We start from the raw sequence: 15,134 nt of genomic DNA, 5'->3' as shown, positions 1-15,134 counted from the left end.
GGGGCTTCAAAACCAAGACAAGAAAATAGCAAAAAGGCACTTGCTAATGAAGTTAAATCACCTGGCCCAGATGCACAACAGCCTCAGGAAATGAAATATATAACAAATTTAATTTCTGAGCCATCATTTTGCAGGCTGCATGATTGACACCTCTGACATAAAGAATAATAGTTAAAATGATTTAAAGCTAGCTGAAGGCCACACCCCAATTTGAAAGAAGTTCCTTGCCTTATAGATCTATTTGGCCTTATGTTGTTTAATATTTTTGTAGATGAATTAAATAAAGATTTAAATAATATATACATAAAATTTGCAAAAGGCACAAAGTTGAAAGGAAAAGTTAACACATTAGATAGATATCAAAATTCAAAACAATCTTTTCAAGCTAGAAGACTGAATTTAATCTAAGAGGATGAACAAGCAATGAACAAACATTAAGAACTTACTATGTGCCAGGCACTGTGCTAATTTGTATAAATCAAGCCAATTTGAAGGGTAGTAATTCTGGTCAAATAAAAATAGTCAATCACAACATTTAGTCCAAAATTGCTAATCAAACTTTTCTTGGGGAATAAACTTTGTAAAAAAAGTTCTAGTAGGAGATGGGGGATGTTTATTGGGAAGCTATCTTTTCGGTCAAAACCAAATACATCAATAAATTTATTTTTAAATTTAAGTAACCACTTTAAAATCAGATCACTGATAGGTTGAATTTTTTTTTTAACTTACTAAATCTATGAAGACATAAAGAGGCTATCTACAATTCATCAAAACTTTACAAAATTAATTTGTATTTTCACAATAAATTCATAAAATGTTAAATAAGATAAAAAGATCTTTGTATGGGTGAATTCTTCAAATATACTGCCAAATAGACATTTTTTTTTCAATTGAACATACCTACCAGTGATAGTTTTGGGCTTTTTTGCTATATACTCCTTCCATTTCCTTGTACTCAGCTGGCTTGGTGGTGGAATAAGTATGTTACTTACACTACAAGGTAAAACAAAGAGTGCTCCAACCTGAAAAGACAAAATCCAACATACTAAGTACTGTTCAAGTACTCATCCACTAAGAAAAAAAAAATTCATGACATCATATCTGACTTATTCTCTAGTCAACTTTCATTCTGTTGTTAACTGTTCATTTTTCTACCTGGAAAAATAGACTACAGCATTTCATTTGTTACTGAAATTTGCAACTTTCAAATTTTCCTAGATCCAAAATAATATGTAAAATCTCAGGTGAGAAGTAAAATCAGTTCCAATGTTTGCAAATGGTGAAGAGACAGATTCTTCTTAGTCATGGACTTTTTCAGTCATCTAAACCTTTGCATTTACTTTGACTAGATTATAATACTATGCTATATGCAGAACAATATATGCAGATACTTTAGCCACACTGGGTTAGGAGACAACAGAAAATAATAGAATAAGGGTTATGAAATATTCCAGGCCTTCTCATTTCTGATCATAATTCATAAAACTACGTTGATCTAATGCTTCAATTTAATCACATGATTAATCACTGACACTCAAATCTGGAAATTCCAATTTATTTTTAGTTACTTGTTTAACATATTGAATTATTTGCCGTAAAGGGGGTTGGGAGGAAGAGATGGAGAAAAATTCAGAACACCAAATTTTGCAAGGGTGAATGTTGAAAACTATCTTAGCATGATTTGAAAATAAAAAGCAATTATTAAAAAAAATAAAGGCCTACTGTTAAATATAATACACTTTAAAATATTTTGGTGAAAATATCTTGTTCAAATATCCTAAAGGTACAAAATTTTAGGAACACTTTTGAGTAAACTAGTTTCATGGAATTTCAACTTATTTATTTTTAGTATTTGACATAAAAACATTTTATTTACTCTAATGAAATTGATTACAAGAAATATTCTGCCAAATTTTTACTTTATACTGTATTATAATTTCTAGAAAGTCTTCAAGTATGTTTCAAGTGACAAATAGTAGCTGCTTTTCACAGCCTAGCATCTCTATGTATAGAGAGGTTCATCACCAGTAGGAAGGCCACTTGGCAACAAATTCTTTAGTTATAACGATTCCTAAAACAAGAAAAATTCAAAATGGAGTTTAGTCCTGTGTAGACTCCATTTGCTACTGATCATAGCAGGGCAAATGTTTTAAGAACCAAAACTTTTTTATACCATCAACCAGCATCTATTAATAAGCACCTTCTATGTGCTTCTAAATACTACATATACTGAGTTTTAATTAATCACCTGTTCTCAAATCTGAAAACTCCAATTTATTTTTAAATATTTTCTTTTTCTATAAATGCCCATTAGTTCTATTAAGAGGAAAATATAGTACTCTTTCATTTAAATCATTAATAGCTCCCTATTTTCAAGAAACATTTTTTTTATAAGCATATATAAAATATAAGCAAGATAATGCAATAAATCAAGCAAGGCTTTATGAAGAAGGTGGCAGCATTTGATTGAAAGTTATTAAGGCAACAAGGTATTTTTAAAAAGTTGAGAAAGCATTCCAGAAACAGGTGACAATCAGAATGAAGAAAGAAATATATGGGATAGAATGCTGTGTATGAGGAACACAAAGAGTATGAGAAGAATATATAATGCAGGTTTGAAAAAATAATAATAGTAACAATGATAATTATGATAATCATAACTACTGCCAACACTTTTATTATTATAACTTTTTATTTACAAGATATATACATGGGTAATTTTGCAGCACTGACCCTTGGAAAACTTTCTGTTCCAACTTTTCCCCTCCTTCCCCTTAACCACTCCTCTAGATGGCAGGTAGACCAATACATATTAAATATGTTAAAGTATATGTTAAATACAATATTTATTTGTATACATATTCATAGTTATTTTGCTGCACAAGAAAAATTGGTTGGTCCTTTATTTTCAAAGACCAACATCACAAATGCATGACTTGCTTGCTTGTAAATTAGATTCAAGTGAGGCAGGATTGTACAAAGTTATCAGTCTCACTCTCTTCCAGAGTCATCAGAATTCATTGGCAAAACAAAAGACAAGGCCAAGTAATGGCCCAAATGGGCACTGTAACAAATTGTTTTCATTTCCTTCTTTCACCAGATAGTCTTCATGTGCTTGGGGCAGATATCCTCCTAACTTATTGACAAATTTAAGGCTTGTCAGTTACCTTCAAGCTGGTTTGGCCTGTCTGCCAAGATAGTTTTACTGCAGTATGGCCACTGGACATACTATAGCTTCAGCCATTATACTAAACACTTTACAATTATTATCTCATTTGACTTTGATAACAGGAAAGTAAGGTGCTATTTCCTCATTTTACTGATGAATGAAAACTGAGGCAGTTGGAGATTAGGTTGATTTTACAAGGGTCACGCAGGTCTTAAGGTAGATTCAAACTCAGGTCTTAATGAGTCAAAGCTCATTGCTCCATCCCACTGTACCAGCTAGCTGTCTTGGAGCTGACAAGCAAGTTGAGATCAGGTTGTGAAAGGCATTAAAATCTGAACAAAGGAATTTATATTTGATTATAAGGCCATCAGGAGTCACTAGAATTTAGTGAGTAAGGGAATAACATAAGTAAACCTACAGTTTAGGCAAATCATTCTAGTACCTGTGTGGAGCAAGAATTGAAATTTGGGAAAAATTCCTTGAAACAGGAAGGCTATATAGGAGATCACTACAATAATTTAAATAAGAAATAATGAAAGCCTTAACTGGAGTTTGGAAATGTGAGCAGAGAGAATAGGATGTATGCAAGAATAAAAAAAAAAAGAAAAAAATTGGCAAATGATTAAACGGAGCCTTCCATGTCTAAAAGGCTCTTCCCTTCTCTTTTCTGGAGTCACTTTCAGAGAATGAGACCTTTTCTGAGCTCTTCAATCAGAAGTACCCCATCTACCTTTTTACTATTCATCTTGCTACTGCACATATACACCCTACCCCTTGTCTGGCTAAGATACCATAATGAAATCAATTATTGCCATTGTTCCTGGAAAGAGGATGATGTCACTCCACTCCTCTCCTAAATGCCTTTGAAGTGCTGCTTTAGTGGCCAAACAAAGCCTTCTTGTATTTGTTCTCTAGCATTTCTAAGCACAATACATAATGTTATTTTACTTTCAAAATAACTCTTTATAAATTGAATTCACAACTCTAATATATTATCAGAGATACAAATTCCTAAGAGCCTAAATTTGATTCTGACACAGGCATTGGCAAAAGTAAAGAGTAGAAAACGCCAGTAGTTTAGTGAAACCATATAAAGTACAACTGAAAAGTCAGTCTCTTTTCTATACCTAACTCTTCTACCAGAGATGACAATTATCACATAGCAAAATTAATAGTAAGAGAATTTCTATTCTATTGTCATAATACCTAGAACAAAGTTAAAGAAATGATCTGAGAAAATCAGTACAAATGATAAAATTATTTCATTCTCATAAAAATATACAATCCAAATTTTCTACATTTCATTTTAAATTGGTCACTTTTCCTGTAGAATATTTAGAAGAAACACAAAGTTTAGAATATGTAAAATAGAATATTCATACAACTTGGTCTAGATGGTCTACTATTTCCTTTCCTCAAAAATTCTGTTAAAATGCAAAATATATACAGGGATAGTATAGACTTGAAAACATTTTTGAGAACAACAGATGAAAAACCAAGATATAATCATACCCACCCCCACCCTTAAAGATTAAAGTTTTTATACAAATTTTTATACCTTGCCACAGAGAGATGAAATCTGTTCCAACAGCAATTTGGAATTCTCCTTTGTATTGTTTCTTGTCAATCCTCTGTATTTGGCTGTTAAAGTCATAAAGGAGCCCAAGTTTTACTGCCTTTAAAAATCTTTTTCATAGGAATGTCTCTGCAGTATTTTAAAAATTTCATAAATCCATGAATATTATTTTCAAAGGTATCTCCTCATTATTTTCAAAGGCATCTCCTCTTTTCCAATATTTTAATTAATCAAGCAAAGAAAAAAATTTTTTTTGCAATTATTAAAACCTTTGAAGAACCAGCATTGCAGTATTATTATAAGATTTTTGGAAATGATAAGCATAGAGGCAATATTCACTATTTACACATGCAGCTTAAAACTACTTCTTTAAGCCAATATTTAGGACTTTAGCTTTCCATTTTCATCCCACTATATATATACTAAAGCAAAAGGAAGTGTTCGATCCAGAATCACCAACCTCAAGTTTAAATCTCTGATCTGCCTCTTAATACCTGTGTAACTTGAGGAAGTCATTAAGCAGGCTAGACTTTTCAACTGTAAAATAGATATGAGGTAGGGCTTTGTACCAGATGCTCGATGAAGTCTTCTTCTAGCTCTAAATCAATAATCTTATGATCTCTTTTGTGCAATTGAGGCAAATTGAAAATACAGACTGTATATGGGTACATATATATAATGAAAATAAGGTTTATAACTTTAAAATTCAACAAATATTTCATTCCATATACAGTTTAGTTGCCTAACTTTTTTGGTAAAATCCCAAAGTTGTTTTATTCTAGTATTTCTTATTTCCCACTACTACACTCTGTATTTTCCTGAACTTCTGATACTTTTCTCAGAATCTTGAATCTGCTGCCTCTTGCTGTGTGATCTTGGGTAGAGAGTATCTATCTTTTAAACATTATTCTCATTTTAAAAAGGGGGATAGTTGAATTATCTAGCTCAGTGATATTGCAAAAGAATGTACTCTATACACCTTAAAATACTACTGAATACTAGTTGACATTATTTTAGAGAATAAGATAGCTAAATATCACAACGTGTGAGAGTTCTAGGGGAATAAGTTGTTTGAAATAGAATTTACAATCTTGAATATGTTAATTACAAACAAACAAACAAAAAGAATTTAATTCCATAGGTAAAAAATGGAGAGAAGCAAAAGGTTAGGCTATACATGAGTATACTCACATACCTAAGACATTGATTCTAGTTATATTAGCAACTGTCAAGCGTGGTGAACTTATAACACAATTCATATATACCCACTCATATATGCATATTTGTATATGTGTGTATATATCCACAATTTTTCATATACATAAAAATAATGTTTATGTATTTGTACATGTATACATGAGACAAATTATCTAGATTTAGGGTGGTTGCCATAACACAAAGAAAAGAAATGCCAGACATTTTTTTTTGAGGAAGAATCAACAAGACATAGGAACTGATTAGCAATGGATGCTAATGTAACAATGAAATTATAATATGTGTGTGTGTGTGTGTGTGTGTAATATATTTATGTATAATATACATAATAATGCAGTATATAAGCCCTTTAAAATTTGATGCAAGCTTGCAATTCCAAGTTTATTATATATTATTCACCTTCATGAATTATTAATGAGCTAACCAAACTAATCTTCTTACTCTCTATAAACATTCCATCTTTCATCTTCACAATTGATAGATTTTCCCCAATATTTAAAACATATACTATTAAACTTCAATATTAGATTTCCCATGTCAGTGCTCAGCACTACCACTGAATATGAGACATTTTCTATCCCTCAGAGTAGCAAGCGCCTAACTCTCCAAATGACCTTGCATTATTTTGTATATATCGTATATAAAATTATTTGCTTCTTGAAGGGAGACTGTCATTTTTTTTAATCCCTTTATCCCAAAGACCAAAAAGTTCTTGGCCTTCTGTAAACACTAAATAAATGCTTGATGAATAATTAATCTAATGGTGGAGTGCAGGATGGATTGGATAGGAGAAAGACTAAAGGGAGGAAATTATTACAAAATCTAAGGGAATGGGATGAAGTTGATGGCAGTGGAAATGAAAAGAAATACAAGAGTTACTGTACTAAGGAAGAAATTCATAACACCTGGTAAATAATTATATGTAAGAAGTAAGAGAAATTAAGAATGACCTAATTTTCAGACAAAGCAGTATAGGTACTGACAGTACCTATAAACTGTAGTCAAGAGACAGTGATAATCTGAAGATGAAGAATATTGTTTTATTGAATCAGACTATTGGAAGTACAGGAAGACAATGAAAGATCAACTAACTGACAAAGAGAAACAAAGATCATATTAAATAAATGGATTTATATCTGGTAAGGTAAGAGTATGAAAGAAATAACAGCCAATTATACACAACAATTAATCTACGAGGAAGCCTCCCATGAATAAATTAAACCTCTCACACATGCACCCACTAAAGCAAAATGAGGCTAAAAGAAGACTTAAGAGACACAACTAACTATCTTCAATAATTTGAAAGCTTTCCTATGGAGAGGAATTAAGACTTATTCACCTATAGAAGAACAATGGATAAAGACATTACAGGTCAACAGGGGAGTAATGCAGCTTCCTAATAATTAAGAGCCAACCAAAAGGAAAAAGGGAAGTACTATTTAAGGAAGAAGTGAGTTTCCCATTAATTATAATTCTTACAGTTAAGGTTACATTAGAGATGCAGTCTAAGAGATTCTTAGCAATAGCATACTTATTTGCCACTGTACTAGACAATGAGATGGTAAGACAGTCCCTTTACTCAATAATATAAGCAAAGAGATTGTTCTAAATGAATTAAAGGAACAAAAATCACATGGGATGAGAAGGCACAGATCCTACTGAAAACATACCAACATCAATGAGAACACAGATCCATTGAAGTACACAAAACAGGACAATAAACGACAGAAATCTGTGGACCACATATGGCTGCTTTGAGAATTAAACACAATGATATATCACTTTATAAACTATAAACAACTATTTAATATCAATTATTATTATGTAATGTTAATAGTGTAACTTTTTTTTACAAAAATAATAAAGAAAATGTATTTAAAGAGAACAACATGAATAGTGAAAGAACTCGCTATAATCAAATTTTATTTTGAATAATTGAAATTGAAAATCAAAATTTTGATTTTTAAAAGATATGCACAATGGACCCACACTTAACACCATACACCAAGATAAGATCAAAATGGGTTCATGATTTAGGCATAAAAAATGAGATTATAAATAAATTAGAGGAACATAGGATAGTTTACCTCTCAGACTAGTGGAGGAGGAAGGAATTTGTGACCAAAGAAGAACTAGAGATCATATTGATCACAAAATAGAAAATTTTGATTATATCAAATTAAAAAGCTTTGTACAAACAAAACTAATGCAAACAAGATTAGAAAGGAAGCAACAAATTGGGAAAACATTTTTACAGTTAAAGGTTTTGATAAAGGCCTTATTTCCAAAATATATAGAGAACTGACTAATTTATAAGAAATCAAATCATTCTCCAATTGATAAATGGTCAAAGTATATGAACATCCAATTTTCAGATGATGAAATTGAAACTATTTCCACTCATATGAAAAAGTATTCCAAATCACTATTGATCAGAGAAAAGCAAATTAAGACAAGTCTGACATACCATTACACACCTGTCAGATTGACTAAGATGACAGGAAAAAATAATGATTAATGTTGCAGGGGATATGAGAAAACTGGGACGCTGATGCATTGTTGATAGAGTTGTGAACAAATCCAACCATTCTGGAGAGCAATCTGGAATTATACCCAAAAAGTTATCAAACTGTGTATACCCTTTGATCTAACAGTGCTACTACTGGGCTTATATCCCAAAGAAATTTTAAAGGGAATGGGACCTCTATGTGCCAAAATGTTTGTGGCAGCCCTTTCTGTGGTGGCTAGAAAAATGAATGGATGCCCATCAATTTGAGAATGGTTAGGTAAATTGTGGTATATGAATGTTATGGAATATTATTGTTCTGTAAGAAATGACCAGCAGGATGAATACAGAGAGGCTTGGAAAGACTTACATGAACTGATGCCGAGTGAAATGAGCAGAAGCAGGAGATCATTATACACTTCAATAACTGTATGAGGATATATTCTGATGGAAGTGGATATCTTCAACAAAGAAAAGATCTAATTCAGTTCCAATTGATTAATGATGGACAGAATCAGCTACAGCCAGAGAAGGAACACTGGGAAATGAATGTGAACGGTTTATATTTTTGCTTTCCTTCCCAGGTTATTTTTACCTTCTGAATCCAATTCTTCCTGGGCAACAAGAGAACTGTTCGGTTCTTCACTCATATATTGCATCTAGGATAAACTATAACATATTTAACATGTATAAGACTGCTTGTCATCTAGGGGAGAGGGTGGAGGAAGGGAAGGGAAAAGTCAGAACAAAAGTGAGTGCAAGGGATAATGTTGTAAAAAATTACCCATGCATATGTACTGTCAACAAAAAAGTTATAATAATAATAAAAGGATATGCACAGACGGAAGCAAGAATAGGTAACAGAGGAAGAATTTTTAAAATACAGCCCAGTCCAATAAGAATATTCTAAGAAGTGCTAAATTAGTAAATCTAACAAGGAATATCAGACCCAAAAAAAGTTATTTTAAATTATTCTAGGGAAAAGAAATAGATCTCTTGCTCCTACATGATGATATGGCATGATGGACAAAAGGGACAACTACTCAACTTTTATTTTGTGTTTTCTCTACTAAGGAAGATAGAACTTACATTTAAAAAGACAGAACAAAAATCATTAAAGAAAGAACCAAAAAATACAAGTAGAAAAAGTAAAGGATTGAACTTTACCTAAAGAATATATGCTAAACCAGAGGCAACAACTTTAGAACATGTTCAAAAAAGTAGTTATGAAATATAATGGGATAAAATCATTTCTGACTTTACTCCAAAATAATAAAGACAGCATGATCTTTAATAAAAAACATAAGCAGGTTGCTATAACCATTCTCTTTGAAGTCACTGGGTAATATAGTGGATACAGTATTGGATTTGGCATTGGGAAAACCTGAGCTGAAATCTAACCTCAGACTTCTAAATAATTGTGTGACCCTTAGCAACCATAATCTGTCTCAATTTCCTCACCTGTAAAATAGCTATAATAGAACCCACTTTGTTGGACTGTTGTAAGAATAAAGTTAAATAATATGTAACACTTTACTGCATAAAAGAATAATGCTTGTTGTTATTCCTATAGGTAGCAAAGTTCTAGTGACAGGTAAACATGGAACCAAACTGTCTAATTTACATTGGATGTGCATTAACTTTATTGAAATCTAGACTAAAAGTTTGTGAAAAGGAAGAGTAATGAAAAGCAAGTCCTGTTTAAAGTTTATATAGTATACTACTATACTAAAAGCATTTCTATTCTGTTAAAATTCCACCAGAATCCTACTGAAAAGTTTAGATATCAAAGGTACCAAAGAAAGGACAATAATAGTATCAAGAACATAACATGTTCAAAAAGAAGTAAACAAAGAAACTCCACCAATAACCAAAAGGATAACAAATGAGATTCTCTGACATTCTCTGAACCACTCACATTTCAAAGATGTTTTAAAAATCGTCACTTTTCATGCCACTAGAAACTAATGCAATTTTTTTGTCCCCAACTTTAGAATTATGGGTTATTACTTCTCCAAAAAACTATGTTCAAAGTAAAGATTCTAAGCCTAGTAAGATCAATAGGTCAAAGTTTTCTTCTGCCAATTCCTCTAAAAGGACTTAATCAAATGATACGGACTTTCTTGTCCCCCCATAAAACTACAATGAACTTTGGGGACTTTATTTTGTGCTCCTAAAATTTCTCTTTATCTCTTCAAAGTTTCCTTCAAAAAAGATGACTTTCAGTTCAGAATTAGAGATAAAACACGTAAAGTACAAATGTACAACTGAGGTTAACATTTCAGTTACCATTTTAACTCATGACTTTCAGTTGAAAATATAATCAGCCAAAAAGTCTTGGCTAAGGAGTCAGAATGACCATGTTCCAAATGTAGTTCTGTTCTTTACTACAAATGAGATTTTAAGCAAGTTACCATCTCTCTGGCCTCAGGTTCTTCATCTTTAAGATGAGGGGGATAGAAGAGATGATCTCTGAAGTCCCTTCTAGGTTTAAACCTTTATTACTATGATTGGTTATTACATCTTTATCTGGTTTGATGGAACAAAGAAGTGAAGAACAAAAATCTGGGTACCAGGCATAAATTTACTCAAAAAATGGCTTATTTCCAAGAAGAATAACATTTGAACTTTGAATAAAACAATGTCATTAAAGTTCTCAAATAAAAGGATACAATTCAAATTCAACATCCGACATATAGTATGATGGGAGATCTGACAATGACACCATCTGTATGAACTCTAAAACAGAGCCGTAATAATGAAAAACCTAAAAAAAAAGACATTACCATTAATTTATGCTATAAAAATTTAATTCAAGCAAAACATTAAAAAAAAAAGGATTCAGTATCTTAAAAGATTTTTATCATCAAGATTTTGAAATCCGTTTTCATGAAAACTATGAGACTGTTTGTTAATGTTCCATATGTATGTCAGAAAAAGTAATGTTTAATTTCAGTTTCTACACTTTAAAATATCAAACTAATAATATTTTTCATTTCAAAAATTCTCCAAGTTTTTTATAAGCTTTGACAATGTTGAATATACAAAATTTAATATATCTTAACACTGAAATATATTTTAAAATCTGCAGCCAAATACTAAGAATAGACAAGTATTAAGACATATTACAACCAAATAAGACAACATAAGTGTATTTAATGAACTGAAATTTTTAGCATCAAAAAAGATGAAATTCATAGCAATTCATGATTTTTAAAAATTATGCTGGAGATATTTCATATATATACTTACTCTAAAGGCATATAACATGACAAATCATCCCAATAATAGTTTCAAAAGGAGGAAGGACAAACTTTTTGTTAAGACATTTTAACATAATATAAGTGGAACCATTTATCTCCATTATTTTACAAAGAGACAGAACAGCATAGCGGATAGTGAGCTACTTGGAATCAACAAGATCAAACTTCAGGTCATGCCTGACTAGCTGTGTGACCTCCTCTGTATCTTCAGTAACACTCTAAAGCTTATTTACAAAATCCTAAGTGTTGTGATGTTTTCCTGAGGAAAGCAGAGATCCATGTATTTTCATATATCTACAGCAGAGTATTTTTTGAATTTTCATCTTTCTTTTTCATTGAGGCAAGACTTAAGGCCATAAGCTTGAATAAAGAGTAACATGCATTATTATCTGTAAATCCTTTTCTACACATGAAATTAGCTAAATGTTATATAAGAAGAGACTCAGTTTCTGTGGTTTGAACTTCACTTATAATTTAGATACAGTACAAATGAAATGGGATGTATTACTTTTACACAAATGTTATCTGAAAAGAAGCCACATTCATCAACTGTGAGTGTCACAAAAAGTTACATCACAAAAGGAAAGTTAATCGTTCACTGAAACAAAGTAGAATTATAGTACATAGCTAGTACAGAATGGGTATTACAATTGCCTGGGAAAAATGAAAAGTGATTTGACCCAGATGTGAACCTGATAAGAATGTATTAGAGGAAGGAACTGAACAGAGTTTTCCTGACGTTTGGGTTCTCCATCCACCCATACTCACATTCACATGTACATAAGATGCACATTAATATAGCAGACACATATGTGGAACATTAGGTACCACTTTAAAGGCATTCTGAATTTTAAAAAGGTAAATTTCCTTGTTAACATTTCAACTATGAAGGAGCAACATAATTTAATTATATAGTTTTATGCAATCAAGACCAAAAACAACTAAATTTTAGGGCACATTTTAAAAATGGTAACAATAGCTTCAAAAAAATTTAACAAGAAAAGAGAGCAGTCTACTACTATGTAGCTGAAAGAAGATCAAATACATAACTCACCTCTGGCAAAACATTCCTATCCTTTGATTTTACTGTCTCCTTGGTAGAAGTATTTAAATAAGATGAGTTTTGAATTTTTGGTGAGATTCCTCTTAGACTAAATTCTGGAAACTTTATTTCAGATCCAAACTAAAAAAGGAAAAATGTAAATATTCAAGACTCACTTATGGTGATTATAAATTAGATATCAAAGGTCAAAATTTCAGGTGTGTCTTGCGCATTGTAGGTATTTAATATTAAACTAGGAATTGTTAGATGATTTAAGTACAAAATATGTGAAATTTACAATTACATATAAATGTAGTTTTACAATTCTATAGTCAATTCCATAAACATTTATTATGCACTACATGTAAAACATTTTTACAAAGTAAAATGGATATTTGGGATACATTCAACATGAAGTTTAAGTAGCTTATTATAAAATATGCAAATTTACTATAAAAGATGATCCTAACATATCATATACAAACTTTAGGTTCAGATGATGATAGGAAATGTAATTTCAGGTCTTTAACTTTTTCTATTAATCCACATACATCAGCTGAAGAATGATATTATTCATGCGCAAATTAGTCCTGCTACAGGAGAGAGGATGGAGTGCAGAATGTTTAAGGAGAGAAAAGCTGTGACATAGCTAATATAGAGAGTGCAGATTACAACCTTAATCATCTTATTATCATCCTTCTTCCTTTTTCTCTCTCACAACTGCCTTCCAATATAATCAAGTTTCCAGTATCCTTAAAAAAAAAAACCTTCACTAGATTTTCTCAACCCTTAAGTTACTGCAATTTTCTTCTCTTTTTTAACCCAATGACTAGAAAATATGCCTATATTAAATTGTTAGATAAGTTCATTCAAATGGATTATAAAACATTTTTAGCACAAAATAATGCCAGCCTACTTTATTTCTGAAAAATAAAAGAAACAGAATGGTCTTCTGACATAACAATCTTTGACAATAAAGCTGAATGCAATACAATTATGCTGAAAAAGACTGGTTGGGGGTGGGGGGAGGGGGAGGGAGATGAGAAAATATGACTCCCTCCTTTCTTTGCAAAGATAGAGGACTACAGGTGTGGAACATAGTATGTAAGACTCATTTAATATACTGGCAGGTTTGCCAAACTGTTCTTTTTTTTCCTTTTTAAAATTTTTGCTACAAGAATGATTCATTGGTTGTAGGAGCAGAAAGAAACTTGGATATGATGATGATAGAAAAACAAAGATATATGTAAAAAGGCGTTTTTAAAACTAACTATAACAAATTTTATTATTATAAGTAATATAGTTCAAAGAGAAAGCTCTCTTGATACTTCAAATGTAACAATTGAATAAACTCTAAGATGAATTTACTTTATATTACATACTGTTTTAAGTAGTGAGAACACAAGAAAACTCTAGTTTGTAAAGAACATTTTATTGTTTTAATAAAGCTGAATTTTAATAACAGACAAAAATTACATAAGATGAATAACCAAAATTAAAAAGATCATACCTACTGAAATATTTTACATAAATTTAATAAAAGTAAAAATCTACAATTGAAAATTCAAACAATTGCCATTTACCTTTCTCTCCCATATCTGAATCTTCCCTCTCCATAATTCTTTGCAGTCAATTACATGTTTTATGTCATCTAGGGCCACAATATCAGCTGAAAGATATGTTGCAATTTTCTGGCAACTTCTATAAGAATAAAGAAAATTTATGCACCTGAATATACTTCTCTTGGGATTTCAATAATGAGTAGAGGTAGACTCTAAAAGTCAGAATCACAAAGAATAACAAGCTCTTCAAATACCACCCAGCCAGAAAACACCAGTAGCAGAATATATAATCAGGGTAGTGCATCCTAAAAAAAACCATCATTTGCACCTTCCATCTCTCCTCAAGAGACTGTTCTATATATATAGCTCCCAAATTTCTACTGGAAAAAAATCTACATTCCTTCATTCCACTTCCTCAGAAGCCAAACTGTCTTAACAGAGTTTAGTTATATTTTCTCTTCAATGACAAGATGTGAAGACTCTTGATAATCCTAGTTTCCCTTTTCTGAATGTTTTCTAGCTTTCCAATGTCTTTCTAAAATGTCACAGCCAAAATCCAAAACATAAAAGTGCAGATACCATCTAATCAAAGCAGAATACAATAATACTCTAATTTCCCTTTTTTGACCAGGAAATGTTTATTAATAGTCTTAAAGACCTATTAACTTTTTGGTTGCAATATCATACGGTTGCAACTTAAGTTTTGCCTTTTTTTATTTTTTTCTATTTCTTTTTTTTTATTATTAAAGCTTTTTATTTACAAAGCGTATGCATGGGTAATTTTTTCAACATTGACCCTTG

At 31.2% G+C, this 15,134-nt stretch overlaps 1 protein-coding gene across 3 annotated transcripts in view; it reads right to left on the bottom strand.

The window, feature by feature from the left end:
- The window catches only part of MTBP (MDM2 binding protein), a 70,506-nt gene that overhangs the window by 43,698 nt on the left and 11,674 nt on the right, over positions 1 to 15,134 (bottom strand). For all 3 annotated transcript variants that reach the window (XM_031947147.1, XM_031947148.1, XM_031947149.1), the window contains 5 exons: positions 14,355 to 14,472; positions 12,784 to 12,912; positions 11,139 to 11,233; positions 4,728 to 4,800; positions 905 to 1,022 (listed from right to left, as the gene is read on the bottom strand). In XM_031947147.1, coding sequence (XP_031803007.1) covers positions 905 to 1,022; positions 4,728 to 4,800; positions 11,139 to 11,233; positions 12,784 to 12,912; positions 14,355 to 14,472 — 533 coding nt within the window. The remainder of the gene's footprint in view (positions 1 to 904; positions 1,023 to 4,727; positions 4,801 to 11,138; positions 11,234 to 12,783; positions 12,913 to 14,354; positions 14,473 to 15,134) is intronic.

This window comes from Sarcophilus harrisii, chromosome 1, assembly GCF_902635505.1.
Source record: "Sarcophilus harrisii chromosome 1, mSarHar1.11, whole genome shotgun sequence".
Classification (NCBI taxonomy): domain Eukaryota; kingdom Metazoa; phylum Chordata; class Mammalia; order Dasyuromorphia; family Dasyuridae; genus Sarcophilus; species Sarcophilus harrisii.
The sequence above is the reverse complement of the archived record's forward strand: the minus strand, read 5'-3'. Positions and strand labels throughout refer to the sequence as shown.